The following is a 17272-nucleotide window of genomic DNA, read 5'->3' as shown; positions in this document are numbered from 1 at the left end:
TGGCCTCAACAAAGACGACTACCTTGACCCACGCGCCCTATTTGCCGGATTTAGCACCCTCGGACTTCATCCTATTCCCGAGGATGAAAAGAGACATGAGAGGGAAGCGTTTTGCAGATGTAGAAGACGTAAAACACAATGTCATGAAAGTGCTAGCAGGTATCAAAGATGACAAATTTAAAAGGTGCTTCAAACACTGGAATGAATGTTTGGACAAGTGTATTAATGCTAATGGAGAAGGAGATTAAGGTTGTATATTTGAAAACAATAAAGTATATGCTTTCTAGGGAGAAATTCCGGTTATTTTTGGGACCCCCCTCATATAGCGCCCTGCAGGCTAGAATGTCAAACAAATAATAGTTTTTCTAAGTGATAATTTTGTCTGATCGGTAATGGTTTGCCTTAGCATAAGGTTCTGTTACTGTGGAGTGTTTTTTGGTAGAATCAATTTTGCATTAGATAAGCAGAGCAAGTGTTTATTTACTAGATAATGAAACAATAAGGAAATAATAAAATAATTAATAATGTTAGGGTCTTAATGGTTAGGGAACCTGTCTCTGCAGTACGGACATTTTTTGAGAATGCATTCCACTAGCTAACAAGGTAAGAAATGTAAGTGAAATAATGGTGATGACAGACATGATTAATGCAAAAAATAACTGTGTACAAACAAATGTGATGTAACTGTATGATAATCTATTTTTGAACTAGGCAACATTGGGTACTGTGTATATAGTGCAATTCATGACACCACAGCTGAGAATGAAAGTTTAACAGAAAGAGTAATATTTTAGTGAGGTACAAATCATATAATGCTGCATCATTGGATCTATAGGTTACCTGAAAACTTCTATTTGTGTTCTGAGGAATTATGAGCCTGAAATGGTAATACTGGGATGAAGAAACATTAATTTTGCTGACTGATAACCATGATGCTAGACTGAATATTCTGACAGGTCAACTATTTGGTAACATTTTGTAATTTTGTGAGAATTTAATTTTCTAGTTGAATAAGAGTAGTGCTCAGAGCTGAGTAGATAATTGGGGCTATGATTTGGTACAACTTCCATTCCCTTTATTTTCATCTGAATAGTAATTAAGTTATGTGTTTGTGATTATCTTTTTTCATAACGTGATGATTAGTAAATCTATGCTACTGCACATCTTGAGTTTTTGTTATTTTGACAATGGGAAAGAAACAAAAGTCTTTCAAGTTTAACCAATTTCAGACATTTATGACTTAAGAGTAATATTTTGTGGTGTATGTGCAATTTATTTAAAAAAAATTTCTAGTCCACACCTTTCATATTATAGTCAATTTTAGTGCTAATTATTGTGATGTCATTTGGACTATATGATGCAATGACTATTATTTGCCATTAGTGTTAAACATTTTTTTCTTAGACTTAAGTTAGAAGTAAAAGTATGTGTACTAATGTAGAGTATTTTGGCTAATTTTTTCATGTACTGTGGTGGAGGAGAACCACATGCAAGGGAACCAATCACAGTGCATTTCGTAACTGCCACTTGGACCTGTTGAAGGCGTGGACAACTTGGTGAAAGAGTGTGTTAAAGCTCATTGAAAAATTGCAAGTTCTTGTGAAAATACTGAACATTGAGTAAGTGAAATTTTCTATCTAAAAATAAAGTGAACTCCAATCGCACAATATAATATAGTCCCCCCCCCCCCCCCCCGCCCAACCTATGAGGATCTATTTTGTTTAGCAGCAAGACAGGACTTGTACAAAGTAATATGTATCTTAAAATGTAATCTTTGCTTACCCAAAAAGGACATAACTTATGATGAAGTTGCCCAATTTTTGTTAAAAGTATAACTTTAGGATATTTTATGTAAATGTACAATACATTGTATGTAAATATTTTGTATGGGGATTTTCATACAGCCAGTTATTATAAGTAGGAATTTGAAAAATGTATGAAGCCCTTATTTCAGTAGTGGTACAAGTCCATCACCTCCACTTTTCTGCCTATAATGATTCTGAAATTAATGATACAAACAAACAGAAAGAAAGGTTCATCTCTAGCAGGAAGCCATATGCTTGAATATTTCTGGTATCTCAACTGCAGATTTTTCAGCGCTCATTTAACTTTAGGACTCTTCTGTATCTCAAAATAAAGAAAAATGGACTTGTACCACTAATGAAAAAAGCCCTTCATATGCACTGTAGTTTTTGAAAGGATTTCTTATGTAATATTTTTGTGTGTGTAGATTTTAAACCCAATTTCTGGCGTCACTTGTGGTCATTGAATTGTCCAGTTAGCCATTTGCAATATCTATCTGGTCAATCCAATGAGGGAGTGATGTGACGAAGCAAGATGGGATATATTTACTTCCCCTCTTGTTTTTCCATCTGCCTCTTTAAAATTCATTTTTTTCAATTTAAACTAATTACCATTAACATAAGAGAGTATAATCTGCATTTTCATAAAAGAGAAAGATTGGCCCTCAGTTTTACAGAATATAAAACCAGATCTAATTTTGTGCTTAGTTTTGACTATTCCTAGTTAGTATCTTTTATTAAAGGGCAAAATCAGTCATTCTTACGTAACTTAAATTCTACTGGTGACGTATAAACAAATATAAACATTTGGGAGACGAAACAATGGCATTCTTAAAGGATATATTTGGCTCTATTCGAAAACATGTTAGCAAAACCAGCCCTTCATTAATTCCAAAGTAATTAACAATTTTGTCAAAAGTATTGTTTACATAACTATATATGTTAATTTCATCACTTAAACAAATAATTTGGCTTAACTCCTGCAGTAGAAGAAACTGTTAAAAAGAACCAATGTTTTGATGTACTCAGTTAATTTAATGAGTTAAGTTTTAATTGTAATTTCTGTAACTTTAACTTCAAATCTACTTCAGTGCCTATTATTATGATGATATATAAGAGCCCGAATTTTGATCACGAGACAAGTCAGTCCACGGCCGAGTTTCAGACGAGGAACCTTTGATGGTTAGAACAACAAGAATGCATCAACTTAACAGTGAAATAGGCTGTGTGTTAAAGCAATAAAAATGTCTGTTCAGTTTATTTGAAAGACTGAACTGTGTGGTTATGTTTTTTACTGCTCAACAATAAACTATTTTAGCAGTATGTGGATGTTCGCCTGCAAACTATTAATGAGGCTTATAGAAAGTTAAGCAATAGTGCATTGACCATATAAATGTATATATGGGGTGTTTTGAAAAGAGAAAGTAAAAGACAGTGAAACACAAATGTGCATCTGTCGGATACATCATTTACAGTAGAAAGTAGTTTCACTTCCACCCCCTATTTATTCTGCAAGTACATCGACACCAAGGACAATCAACACAGGAGACACAGAAGGCAAACGGCTACTAAGTGGGAACTCTACATGCAATAAAAACTACATTCCCATAGTCCTCCTGGCCTCAACCTTCATCAGTTATTGTTCCTACCCATCTAGCCCTTCCCTGTTGCCGTTCCAGCACTATAAAGCCCTCTATTCCACCAACACACCACCCACAGTCCTTTTACTTCTCTCCTTTTCCGCTACCCCCTTCCCCACCAAACTATCCAAGTGCATCTAGCTGCTGTAGCCTCTCTCCACCTCATCCCAGTACGCTCCCACGTGCAGCACTTTACCGTCCCCCAGACCTATCCTGCTTTCCCTCCCCCCTCCCCTCCCCCAGCCTTCTCCTTACACCCCCACCACCCTGTTGCCTCTCCCATCATGGACTGCTGCTCACAGTCTGGCCTCAACAGCCAGAGACTGTGGCCATCTGTGTGTGTGTGGGGGGGGATAAAGTTAAATTATGATGAGGCAGCACTTTTCTGATGAACAGTGACGGAGCTCTATATAGTGTAGGCAGACAATATGACGAGGTGCTTATATATCTAACCTCTTGTCAGTTACAACAGACTGTGGGATAGTTTCTAATTCCAGCTTTTACTTCAAGAAAGACACAATCATGGCCAGTTTAAGACAGCAGCACCAGGCAATGACTGGGTATTCTTTAGGGCTCCAAGGAACAGGATTATATTCCCATATCAAGTACACTCTTTTTCTTGATGCAGCAACCAGAAGGGTGCCATAATCGAACACCATTTACAGAAGGCTCCATGAAGAACTGTAAGCACATCTTGGTAAGTCATGCACGTGCCAGTCATAATATGTCACGGGACTTGTCTGTGATGTGAGCATGTCAATGTGTACAACAGATTTCAGATCAATTGAAGAGTCTCAATTTTGCTTGCAGAGAGAGGGCAAATGTGTTTCAACTTGCCAAGAAGCTTGAACTAAGTATCATTCGTCGAACTTCAGTGAAAGAGATGAATGAGGTAATGTTTATGTATGGCATGGTAGATCTTTAAATGAAGCTCCATGTCATTCCACATGGGACAGTGACTGTGCACGTCTATAACAAAAATATTCATGATGCTTATGGTAATCCTTATGCCAGACCAATTTCTTCTGGCTTTGTCCTACAAGAAGATAATACTTGACCACACAGGCAACATGGGAAGCCAGCTAGATCTCTCCAAAGGGCATACATGGGATGTTCCCAAGAGGTACATTGCTGCTACCAGTTCACTTCCCACCTTTAAAAGAAAATATTAATTTCCTGTTTACCATGTTTAACAGTGTAATAGATTGCTGAATGTGTACGTGAGTGTTGCTGTTTGTGATAGATGAACTCCATACTTCTCTTGTGCAATGCCAAACTGACACATCCCTTTGGAAAACTTCATATGCTCCCCACACCTTAATATAAACCCTCTGTCAATAAAACTGCATTTTCATGTTTTATTTATATCACAACTAATGTTCACACTTCAGTTAGCTTTCACTACAAGGCACACTTAACTTACACACGCAAATATTAAAAATGGACAAACATCATCTAAGTGCAGAATAAAAACTGCAACATTACATACATACTTCTTAATTGTTGATATTTCTTTTGAACTGCTAAGGAGAATCAATGTGGAGTGGTATTACACGCAAAAATAAATCTCCCTCTCAACCCACTCATCATCTTCAATTTTTTTCATAGGCAAACAGAAATATGTAAGAAACACGTGTATCATTCTGACAAGTAAAAAGGATGTTTTGAAATTTTGAAAAATCATATTTTTTACTTTTACAACATTAATCTCACAGTAATGTTATACTATATTAAATCAAAGAACTGCTCAAGGTCTTCAAAATGACACTACAGTCAATTCTACAGTATTACCTGTATTTATGCTCAAATTTATACCTTCTAGTTTTGGAAAATTGTCCAGTTTTTCATATTTTGAAACCCCAATACAAGTAATAGGCATGATAAAAAGATGTTAGAATTTGCAGGCTTAGTTACCTGCATGGTTACTGTTAAAAATCTGATAAATATGGGGCATCAAGGTCTAAGAAAAACTGTTTCTTTCCTTAAAATTTTATGGGCAGAGGGCAGCTATCTTCACATCTTCATTTCTAGTATCTTTTTCATTGTACCTTTCTGCCACTCAGTGGCACCTGTATGTAATGAGTAACAATCTGCCCTTTACATATTGTTGTTATGTTGATATCTACGTTGTATCATCCTGCTACCTCAAGACAGACTATCTATGTATCTATGTCCCCCCCCCCCCCAACCTCTCCCCTTGGGTTTCTGTGTGCTTCAGTTTTGGCCACATCAAAAAGGAGCGTATGTTCTTTATAGCAAAAAAATTTCTTTCAAAGGCCACTGTGTTTAACCAGCACTGAATGCCATACACCCCAACAAGTAACATTCTTGTACATCTTCTCCCCCATGAATTCTATCAACTGTTTGTCACTCTGCACCCCAGTGAGCTCCTGCCATCACATACAGGTAATTCGAATCTAGCACTTTCATTACCACCAATCTTGTACACTCTTCTTTTTTCAGTCCTCATCAGTCTTCTGACTGGTTTGATGCGCCCCACCACAGATTCCTCTCCTGTGCCAACCTCTCCAGTTTTTACCCTGTTCAGCTCCCTCTAGTACCAGGGAAGTTTATTCTCAAATGTCTTATCACAGGTCCTATAAGCCCAGCCCTTCTTGTTGTCATTGTTCTCCAGACGTCCTTTTGTTTGACGACTCTGTGGATAGAACCTCCACAATTCCTTACCTCATCCGCCCACCTAATTTTCAACGTCTTTCTAAAGCACCAAATCTCAAATGCTTCAATTCTCTCCTGTTGCAGAGTTCCCACAGTCCATGATACCATATAACGATGTGCTCTAAACACACATTCTCAGGAATTGTTTGACACTCTTAGACTTCTTTTGTCCAGGAAAGCTCTCTTTGCGTGTGTTAGTCTTCTTCTTATGCTTTGTTCATCATGTATTATTTTTCTTCCAAGGTAGCAGAATTCCTCAACTTCATCTATTTTGTGATCACAATTTTGTTGTCAGGTCTCTTGCTCTTCTCATTTCTGTTACTTCTCATAAGTGTCTTTCTTTCTTTTACTCTCAATCCACAGTCTCTACTCAATAGACTTTTCATTTGCTTCAATAGAGCCTGTAATTTTCCTTGACATTCGCTGAGTATAGCAATGTCACCGGCAAATCTTATCATCGATATCCTCTCAACCTGAATTTTAATCCCGTTCATGAACCTTTCTTTTATTTCCATCATTGCTTCTTCAATGTATAAGATTGAACAGTAGGGACAAAAGACTGTATCCTTGTCTTATATCCTTTTTAATCGGAGCACTTCATTCTTGATCTTCCAATCTTATTGCTACTTCTTGGCTTTTGTATGTACTGTGTATCACCCGTCTTTCCCTTTATCTTACTTCTTTTTTCTCAGAATTTCTCATATCTTGCACCATTTTACATTGTCTAACACTTTTGCCAGGTCAACAGGTCCTATGAATGGGTAATGATTTTTCTTCAGTCTTGCTTTCATGATCAAGCACAGGTCAGGACTGCCTTTCTGGTGCCTTTATCTTTCCTAAAGCCAAACTGATCATCCTCTAACAGACCTTCTATTCTGTTTTCCATTCTTTTGTATGTTATTATTTTCAGCAACTTGGATGCATGAATTGTTAATATGATTGAGCAACAGTTCTCATATATATCTACTCTTTCTATCTTCAGAATTGTGATGATGCTATTTTTCTGAAAGTCTGATGGTATGTTGCCTGTCTCTAGATTCTACACTCCAACTTTGGTTGCCACTTCTTCCAATGATTTTAGAAATTCTGATGGAATGTTACGTATCCTTTCTGCCTTATTCAATCTCAAGTCTTCCAAAGCTCTTTTAAATTCTGACTAATACTGGACCGCCTATCTCTTTTGTATCCACACCAATATCTTCTATCATGTCTCCAGACAATTCCTCCCCCTCACAGAGGCCTTCAATTTCGCCATCAGTTTGCTGATGGATCGCATGACAGTAGAATATCTTCCCTTTGTGGTGGCCCACAGTCATATAGAAGCTTTTGAAAGACATTTTCACCGTCTGACTGTTAATTGTTCATTCATTTCACATGGTTTTTATTTCTGGTTTGTTGCCATTCTCAAGTGCATATTAAGGCCAGACTTATTTTAATATATTAACATGTAGTTCAGAATGGCTAAAAAGCCGAAATCATGATTGTGCGAAATAAATGAACAATTAGCAGTCAAATGGTGTAAATCTCTTTCAAAAATAAATAAAAATAATAATTAAAAATTGCTAGAATATGTCCACCTTCTTTTGATTTTGTGATCTGATATGGAGATTTCCAGAATTCGAACCTGTTTCCAAGTGCTGAATGTGAGTCTACCTGTTCATACCATGCCTGCACAGGCTACTTCAATTCCCGTGACAAGCAGCAATCATGGCAGTGAGCGGCATCAGTGTAGAACCAGGTCAAAGGTACGTTCTGTGGCAGGTCTGATGTGATTGTGTCTGCAATCAAGATGAGCAGCAGTGACACTGTGGAACCTTGGTTCATCCCACCTGTCACTGTGAAGCTGATGTCTAGGCCACATGGACAACATAAGTAGCTTACTGTTTTCTTTACAACATTTTAACCCAGAGAACAAGATGAATAGCCAATCTGTGGTCACAGAGAGTATATCAAAACAGATGGTGTGGAACATGCCAAAATGCTTCTTCATCTCTAGGAAAGCCATTTGCAAGGGTATGTATTACTCTTTAATGTTTTTCATTAACGACAGGCTGAGAAAGTAGCATGAAATCATGGGGATCTGGGGGATGGTGTAGATGCAACTGCCGGCAATTCTTCAAAATATGTAATCAGCAATAGAGAAAGTGGATGGCAACCCATAGTCTTATGGTACTTAAATACATTAAGTGAGAGGTACTGGCACATTGAAACTTTTAATGTGGATGTGTGAAATGCCAGACAAGACAGTTGCCTGGAAAATGTATGTGTTCATGACCTGGTCTTGCACACAATTTTACTATTCCTGGATGTCTCCCCTCGTTAGATTCAGAATATACCATATTCCAAAATCAGTAAAAATGCATTTGTTCATGTTGTTGTTGTGGTCTTCAGTCCTGAGACTGGTTTGATGCAGCTCTCCATGCTACTCTATCCTGTGCAAGCTTCTTCATCTCCCAGTACCTACTGCAACCTACATCCTTCTGAATCTGCTTAGTGTATTCATCTCTTGGTCTCCCTCTACGATTTTTACCCTCCACGCTGCCCTCCAATACTAAATTGGTGATCCCTTGATGCCTCAGAACATGTCCTACCAACCGATCCCTTCTTCTGGTCAAGTTGTGCCACTAACTCCTCTTCTCCCCAATCCTATTCAGTACCTCCTCATTAGTTATGTGATCTACCCATCTAATCTTCAGCATTCTTCTGTAGCACATTTCGAAAGCTTCTATTCTCTTCTTGTCCAAACTACTTACCGTCCATGTTTCACTTCCATACATGGCTACACTCCATATAAATACTTTCAGAAATGACTTCCTGAGACTTAAATCTATACTCGATGTTAACAAATTTCTCTTCTTCAGAAACGCTTTCCTTGCCATTGCCAGTCTACATTTTATATCCTCTCTACTTCGACCATCATCAGTTATTTTGCTCCCCAAATAGCAAAACTCCTTTACTACTTTAAGTGTCTCATTTCCTAGTCTAATACCCTCAGCATCACCCGACTTAATTCGACTACATTCCATTATCCACGTTTTGCTTTTGTTGATGTTCATCTTATATCCTCCCTTCAAGACACCATCCATTCCGTTCAACTGCTCTTCCAAGTCCTTTGCTGTCTCTGACAGAATTACAATGTCATCGGCGAACCTCAAAGTTTTTATTTCTTCTCCATGGATTTTAATACCTACTCCGAATTTTTCTTTTGTTTCCTTTACTGCTTGCTCAATATACAGATTGAATAACATCGGGGAGAGGCTACAACCCTGTCTCACTCCTTTCCCAACCACTGCTTCCCTTTCATGCCCCTCAACTCTTATAACTGCCATCTGCTTTCTGTACAAATTGTAAATAGCCTTTCGCTCCCAGTATTTTACCCCTGCCACCTTTAGAATTTGAAAGAGAGTATTCCAGTCAACATTGTCAAAAGATTTCTCTAAGTCTACAAATGCTAGAAACGTAGGTTTGCCTTTCCTTAATCTTTCTTCTAAGCCTTTCCTTAATCTTTCTTCTAAGATAAGTCGTAAGGTCAGTATTGCCTCACGTGTTCCAGTATTTCTACGGAATCCAAACTGATCTTCCCCGAGGTCGGCTTCTACTAGTTTTTATACCCTTATTACCAATGTTTATGTTGAAAATCTCCCTTACAAAAAGCAGTAGCCAATACCCTACCAAACATTCTCCAAATTGAATCTGCACTCTGATCTGGTGACCTCTCTGTTAATGTGAACTAACACTAATTTTAGAAAAATGTTTGGGGAACCGTCTACCCTGTTTATAGTCTCCCAAGTCTGTGCTGTTGCCATGGCTACGTTTTATTCTTCTTTTCTGCTCACATGATAGTATTACCAGTAGTACCATCAGTGGAATTAATCGTCTGACGCTATTTCCATTCTTGACCAACTGTATGCTTAACATTCTTCTTATTTCCTCTCCTCTCCCCCCCCCCCCCTTTCCCTCTGACTGCTGGGGAAAAAAAACCTTTACATCTTCTGAATACTTATGTTAGATTCTGATTTCTCTGGCCAAACAAGCGACCTTCAAATTTTAAGTCTCATTTTGTTGGTTATTTTTATTTTCTTCTTTGTTCACTAAATTTTGATCTTGAGTAGCTTGTAGCCCACTACGATCTTCACACTAAACTCTGTTGCCTCTCGTTCCTTTTTTCAGTACTTGCAACTAAGCCACTTATACGTCTCCTCTATCCCTTTGCTTATTTTTCTCCACAAGCAGAAACTTACTATTCTGGCATTTCACGATTTCCTGCCCACAGCTGCTACTGTCGGCTGTATAATGACTTACAGCATGTCACGTTAGTTTGGTTTTCTTATGAACTATTGTTCTACTGGAGACTTCAAGGCCTGATTAGCCCTGTGTTAAACAACCCACCTTCCATATTCTGTTCATTTTCGCTTAAATAGCAAAACATCATAGCTAGGCAATTCCAGGGTAGTAAGTGTTTTCCCCATTCATTTATTACCTTTCTCAATTAAGTATTGCACTTACAAGACTGATTACTTGTTTGATTATACAATTATACAGGGTGAGTCACCTAACGTTACCGCTGGATATATTTCGTAAACCACATCAAATACTGACGAACCGATTCCACAGACCGAACGTGAGGAGAGGGGCTAGTGTAATTGTTTAATACAAACCATATAAAAATGGACGGAAGTACGTTTTTTAACACAAACCTACGTTTTTTTTAATGGAACCACATTAGTTTTGTTAGCCCATCTGAACATATAAACAAATACGTAATCAGTGCCGTTTGTTGCATTGCAAAATGTTAATTACATCCGGAGATATTGTAACCTAAAGTTGATGCTTGAAACCTCCGACGTTCAGTTGCGTGTTGTAACAAACACGGGCCACGGTCGGCGAGCAGCATCTGCAGGGACATGTTTACGATGACGACCGTGTTTACGAGTGTGGCTGTAGTGCACTGTTGTGGTTTGGTCTAGCTGTCGCAGTGTCCGCATGTAGCGCTTGCTGCTATTGTTATTCTGCATTCGTCTCCGCATGCAGACCAACTGTAGTACACCATGTTACCAGACGTCTGTGATAGTGTAGTGTTGTAGGAACTGTGACCATGGTGTATTCGAACTCTGAAAAGGCGGAGATGATACTCATCTATGGTGAGTGTCGACGAAATGCTGCTGAAGCCTGCAGGGTGTATGCAGAACGGTACCCGGACAGAGAGCATCCAATGTGCCGTACATTGCAAAACATCTACTGCCAACTGTATGCAACAGGTATGGTCGTAGCACGCAAACGGGTCCGTAACAGGCCCGTCACAGGAGAAGCGGGTGCAGTTGGTGTGTTAGCTGCTGTTGCCATTAACCCATACATGAGTACACGGGACATTGCGAGAGCCGGTGGACTGAGTCAAAGTAGTGTCATGCGCATACTGCATCGTCACCGCTTTCACCCGTTTCATATGTCGCTACATCAGCAATTACATGGTGATGACTTTAATCATTGAGTGCAATTCTGTCAATGGGCATTAACAGAGAATGCGTTGCAGTTCTACCTGTTTACCGATGAAGCGGGTTTCACAAACCAGGGGGCATTGAATCTACGGAACATGCATTACTGGTCCGTGGACAATCCTCGCTGGCTCAGACAGGTAGAGCGACAGCGACCGTGGACTGTAAATGTATGATGCGGAATCATTGGCGACCACCTCATTGGTCCTCACTTCATTGCAGAGGCCCAAGCAGCTGCAACATACATTGCGTTTCTACAGAATGATCTGCCAACGTTGCTCGAAAATGTCCCACTGGAAACGTGTCGACGTATGTGGTATCAGCATGATGGTGCACCTGCACATTCCGCAATTAACACTAGGCTGACCCTTGACAGGATGTTCGACGGGCGTTTCATAGGACGTAGAGGACGCATAAATTGGCCAGCCCATTCTCCTGATCTTACACCTCTGGACTTCTTTCTGTGGGGTACATTAAAGGAGAATGTGTACCGTGATGTGCCTACAACCCCAGAGGATATGAAACAACGTATTGTGGCAGCCTGCGGCAACATTATACCAGATGTACTGCGGCGTGTACGACATTCATTACGCCAGAGATTGCCATTGTGTGCAGCAAATGATGGCCACCACATTGAACATCTATTGGCCTGACATGTCGGGACACACTCTATTCCACTCCGTAATTGAAAATGGAAAGCACGTGTGTACGTGTACATCACCCCTCATGGTAATGTACATGCGCGTCAGTGAAAAGACCAATAAAAAGGTGTTAGCATGTCGACGTAATGTGCTGTTCCAGTCTCTTCTGTACCTAAGGTCCATCACCGTTCCCTTTGGATCCCTACGTAATTCGGTGCTCTTCGATACACACAATCGAACAGCGGAGGAGTGGTACTGAAGCGTCAACTTTAGGTTACAATATCTCCGGATGTAATTAACATTTTACAATGCAACAAACGGCACTGATTACGTATTTGTTTATATGTTCAGATGGGCTAACAAAACTAATGGGGTTGCATTTAAAAAATCGTAGGTTTGTGTTACAAAACATACTTCCGTGCATTTTTGTATGGTTTGTATTATCCAATTACACTAGCCCCTCTCCTCACGTTCGGTCTGTGGAATCTATTCGTCAGTATTTGATGTGGTTTACGAAATATATCCAGTGGTAATGTTAGGTGACTCACCCTGTATATGCAGTATGACTACAGTAACAATTAGCTAATTTATTCATGTTAATGTTGGATACGCTCCATGGCTGTCGATTGAATTGCTTGAATAAATAGAGCAGCCAGTCACTTTTTTTTTATAATGCAGTAATCGGCCACATGGTGAATACTGTGCTGTACCAGTGAGGCTTTAAGTGTTGGTGCTATGCACGTAGAAGTGGGGGGAAAAAAGAGCCAAAAATTACAGGACAAAAGACAGCTGAAGAATTCAATATGCAGTCAATAAAAATGGTGTACTCACAAAGATATAAATTTATTATGCTAATTTAAGATCATTGAGAGCCCAAAATGTGTCTTCACACAAATAGAACTATGGTAAAAGTGGCTTATCGCTCTATTTCTTCTAGTAATAAAACAATAATAACTTAAAAAATGCTAATTAAAAAATCAACAAACATACTTTGTAGGTGTAGTGTTAATGTTATGAGGTAATATCAAATTTTTACTTACAATTATCATCCACCAAATTACTTTTTTTGATGCGACGGTATATTCTTCCACAAGTTCCGCTAGATAATACAGTCCAGCAGCTGTAAAAATGAAATGATACATATTTCCTAATTTTCTACATACGTTCAAAATTTCATAGCCCTCATATTCATGAGAACATATTTTGTACGTTATAGTGTACACACATAACAACACAAAAACAACAATGCTGGACACAGAGAACAATTTATGCGAATACACTTATAAGAAGTTTACATTCATACAGCCTATATAGGCGACAGAGTTCAGCTAAGTGAGAATTGTAGCTGTGTCCTGAATGTGCAGCATAGTACCAGTTCTGGAGACAACACAAGCAGCTGACTGATTACATCCACTATCAGGCACCATATGAAGTGAAACCTTTCACTGCAACCACCATCTGTCTGGGCCTTCTTTTAACAGGCACCAGTAGGGTTCATCAACAGACAGTGTAAGGAACTTCTTAATATAGTGTTTCAATTGGGGTTTTGTTTACTACAGTGGAGAACACTATTATGGCAACAGCCCGAACTAAGATTTACTATTTATGAGGCTAGCTCTTCGAACAGCAAGGACACTGTGGAGCATTTTTTCTGTGTTGTTCCTAGGCATAATACCACTAGAACAGACATAGGGAGAATGGTGGTCAATGAAAGAATTTGGTGAGTGACAACTATCAGTAATAGTTTCAAGGGTGACTCACCTGGCGCATAACATTTCACAATGAAAATGATTGGTTCCAGTGGAAGCAGAGCCTGTGTTTAATAGTGTAACAGTCCCACAAACAAGTTAGGTGTAAAATAAGGTGGACTGGGGACAACTTTCTGACAATCTTCAAGAGACACAGGAAAGAAAGTAAGGGTGTGTGACAGCAGGTCCTGTGGACTATAGTAGCAAAAATTTTGTTATGGGCATGACAAAGAACAGCTTGAAGTATTAGCATTAGTTTACAGGTGTGCAAATTTCTGTTTCTGAGCTTCAGCCAAAGTTCTAAGTTGCACGAGTCAAAGCAAATAAAGAACATGGTATGCAGCCAAAGAGAAGGCAATGAGGAAGTAATTAGTCACAGGATAACTCTTCAATAAATAACAGATATAGCTGCCTTTTCAATGGATTGCAAGAAAAATGACGAGAACCTTAACTTCATCTATGTAATCTGGAGTTCAACACTGTGATCAGTTAGGAAAAAAGTGATAACCAAACTGACTTAATACAGAAATCTAGATTGATTGACAAGGATTTAAGCCCCACTTCTTCCTAACAGAAAACCACGTTATTGCCTGTTGTACAGTTTTGCTCAGTACCAGTACATCTTGGAGAGGCACAAATATTGAATACATGTAACATGTCATCAGCATGAGAAAACTTTATTTCACTCCTAACGTTATCTAGTTGGAAAAATGGGTTCACAACTTTTTAAAATTTGAAGCTAAAAGCTCCTAACACTGGCAGCTCCAACATTCAGAGAATATGGGGAGGAGGACGAAAGAGTTTTTAGGTGCTCACAATATGTCACTCGTCTTACAAGAAAATGACAGTGGCACACACTAACATACATATGCACGCATGCACATGCACACACATACAGACAATAAGGTGGGTTGTGGAGTACACATGAAGACCAACTGCTCCTTCCATCACATTACTGAATGTGTTTTCTAGAATTATTATATATACTTTGTTCCAATCGTGTAACTACTTGTAAATCTCAGAGGGCTTAAGAGTCAATGTGTGTTTTTTTTTCCATTAGCAGAGCTATCAGCCCTGTTCCAGTTTACTTAGTTGCAGCATGCTAGAAGCAGTAGTTCTTGGACTCCCTTCAACATGTATCATCACGTTAGCCACACCATTTTTCCTGTTATATTATCCAACTCTTTCATATTTACATTTCTAATTTACTGGACTTAAAATAAAAAGTTCAGAGGCTACTTTGCTTATTTTTTTTTTCCTTTCAGAACACAAGCAATCCCACATAACGTGAAGCACAGCTTAAAGCTGTACACCACTAAATGTGAGCGACTTCTTCATCTGGCATGGTACTAATACCAAGGGACCACGCAATGAAGGGCGATTTTTTGATTTTCACTGATGGATGAACGCAAGACTCAGATTTGTGCTTTGACTCCTTTTGGCTGCTTCAATGAAAAACTTCCCTGTATGTTAAAAACAGGCAGCATCCAAAATAAAAATCTTTCTTACACTTTATGAATATCTCTCTCATCTTTTCCTGGTGTGTGTCCTTTGAGTTGATTTGCTTGGTAATTCATCTACTCAATCCATAAACAGTCCTACATCATCCCCCATTGTCAGAGAAATGAGTCTCAAGTTACAAAAGCAAACATTACTGCATCACCAATTTCAATAACTAATTCTGCATGGTGACAGGAAACACTGCACCTGCTAATAACCAAGAAAGTACAGATACATTATATTCATTCTGCAGACACTATTTACTTCACTGGCAGACAGTAGTTCCAATAATTTAACCCCATGGAGATTCCACAAATATTCAATCTGTGGGTTGTTTCTAGATCTATCTAAACCATTTGATCTTGTGTGATATGATCAGTCACAGTCTGCTGCTTAGGAAAATGCAAAGAAGTTTGCCTACAACTGACGTAAGTCACACCTTTCTAGCATACAACACATGGTAGAAATATGTCAAGAAAATAAGATCAAACAATGGAAAATCCAAGATGGAATGTAACAATATTATGAAAAGGTAAGCTGCTGCTCACCATATAGCGGAGATGCTGAGTCGCAGACAGGGACAACAAAAAGACTGCTATGGAACCCTAAATTCCTGGAACCCCTAACACACATTGAAACTCTTGCCCTGCAGGAACTTGGGCAACATGCACAATGCCACCTCAAGTCCTATTCCTGCCTTGGAGTACCACTGTCCACCACCTCTACAACAACCTCCAAACTTCCCTCACATCCCCTCATATCTGAAAAACCCTGTTTTGCAGACCTACTACACTTACCCCACCGTCAAAAACTCCCTCCAACCAATGCACAGAAACCAGAACCTAAACAGACCCGTAACACAGTAATGAACCTTTCCTCCGGAAGCCTTAGTCCCACAGAAAATCAGCCCTTTCCAAAGACCTCACCTTTTGCCCCTCTCCGAAATTCAATCACGCATGCCTTGTCATAGAGCTTCTCTCCTTCTCCCAGTCCCTACAGTGGAAACACTTTTTTGCCGCCAGCCCTACCAATCAGACTCAACCAAACACCAATACTGAACACTGCCTAACTCATTTCAGTCCTCCATCCAACCATGATCCACCCCCTCTGCCCCCAAACCACTCCCTGTTAACTTTCCAGAATTTCTTAAACTTGAACCTTGCCTCACCATCATTCCCCAAATCCCTCAACATGCAAACCAACCTTACATCCACAGAAAGAACCACAGTCCACCATCTAAAAACTGATCTCGGCCTTATAATCCTACCTGCTGACAGAGGCTCCATCACTGCTGTTTCGAACCGCAGGGATTACCTGGCAGGACTCTGCCAGCTGTTGGATACTTGTACCTACAAACCTTGCCACAGTGACCCTACTCCAGAAATCCAGCAGGATCTCCAGCCTCACCTCAAATCCTTAGGACCATCCCAGAACCTCTCCCTGGAGTCCATCTGTCTGCTCACCCTTACCACTCCCCACACTCCTACCTTCTACATGCTTCCTAAAGTTCATAAACCTAACCACCCATGACACCCCATTGGGTCTGGTTACTGTGCCCCCACTGAGCGAATCTCTGTTCTCATAGACCAACACCTTCAACCTATTACCCAGAACCTACCCTCCTATATAAAAAATACCAACCACCTCCTCCATCGACTCTCCACAGTTCCTGTCCCTTTACCACAGGGTGCCCTGCTCGTCATTACTGATGCCATCTCCCTCTACACTAACATTCCTAATGCCTGGGGCCTTACTGCTATTGAATACTACCTT

At 39.5% G+C, this 17272-nt stretch overlaps 1 protein-coding gene across 1 annotated transcript in view; it reads right to left on the bottom strand.

The window, feature by feature from the left end:
* LOC126241051 (protein TEX261) overlaps window positions 1-17272 on the bottom strand; it is a 56416-nt gene that overhangs the window by 28648 nt on the left and 10496 nt on the right. Inside the window, exon 2 of the mRNA XM_049947974.1 lies at window positions 13292-13371. Within this exon, the coding sequence (XP_049803931.1) occupies window positions 13292-13371 (80 nt within the window). The remainder of the gene's footprint in view (window positions 1-13291; window positions 13372-17272) is intronic.

Source organism: Schistocerca nitens, chromosome 1, assembly GCF_023898315.1.
Source record: "Schistocerca nitens isolate TAMUIC-IGC-003100 chromosome 1, iqSchNite1.1, whole genome shotgun sequence".
In the NCBI taxonomy this organism is placed as follows: domain Eukaryota; kingdom Metazoa; phylum Arthropoda; class Insecta; order Orthoptera; family Acrididae; genus Schistocerca; species Schistocerca nitens.
Note: the sequence above shows the minus strand (reverse complement) of the source record. Positions and strands in the feature narration are given on the sequence as shown.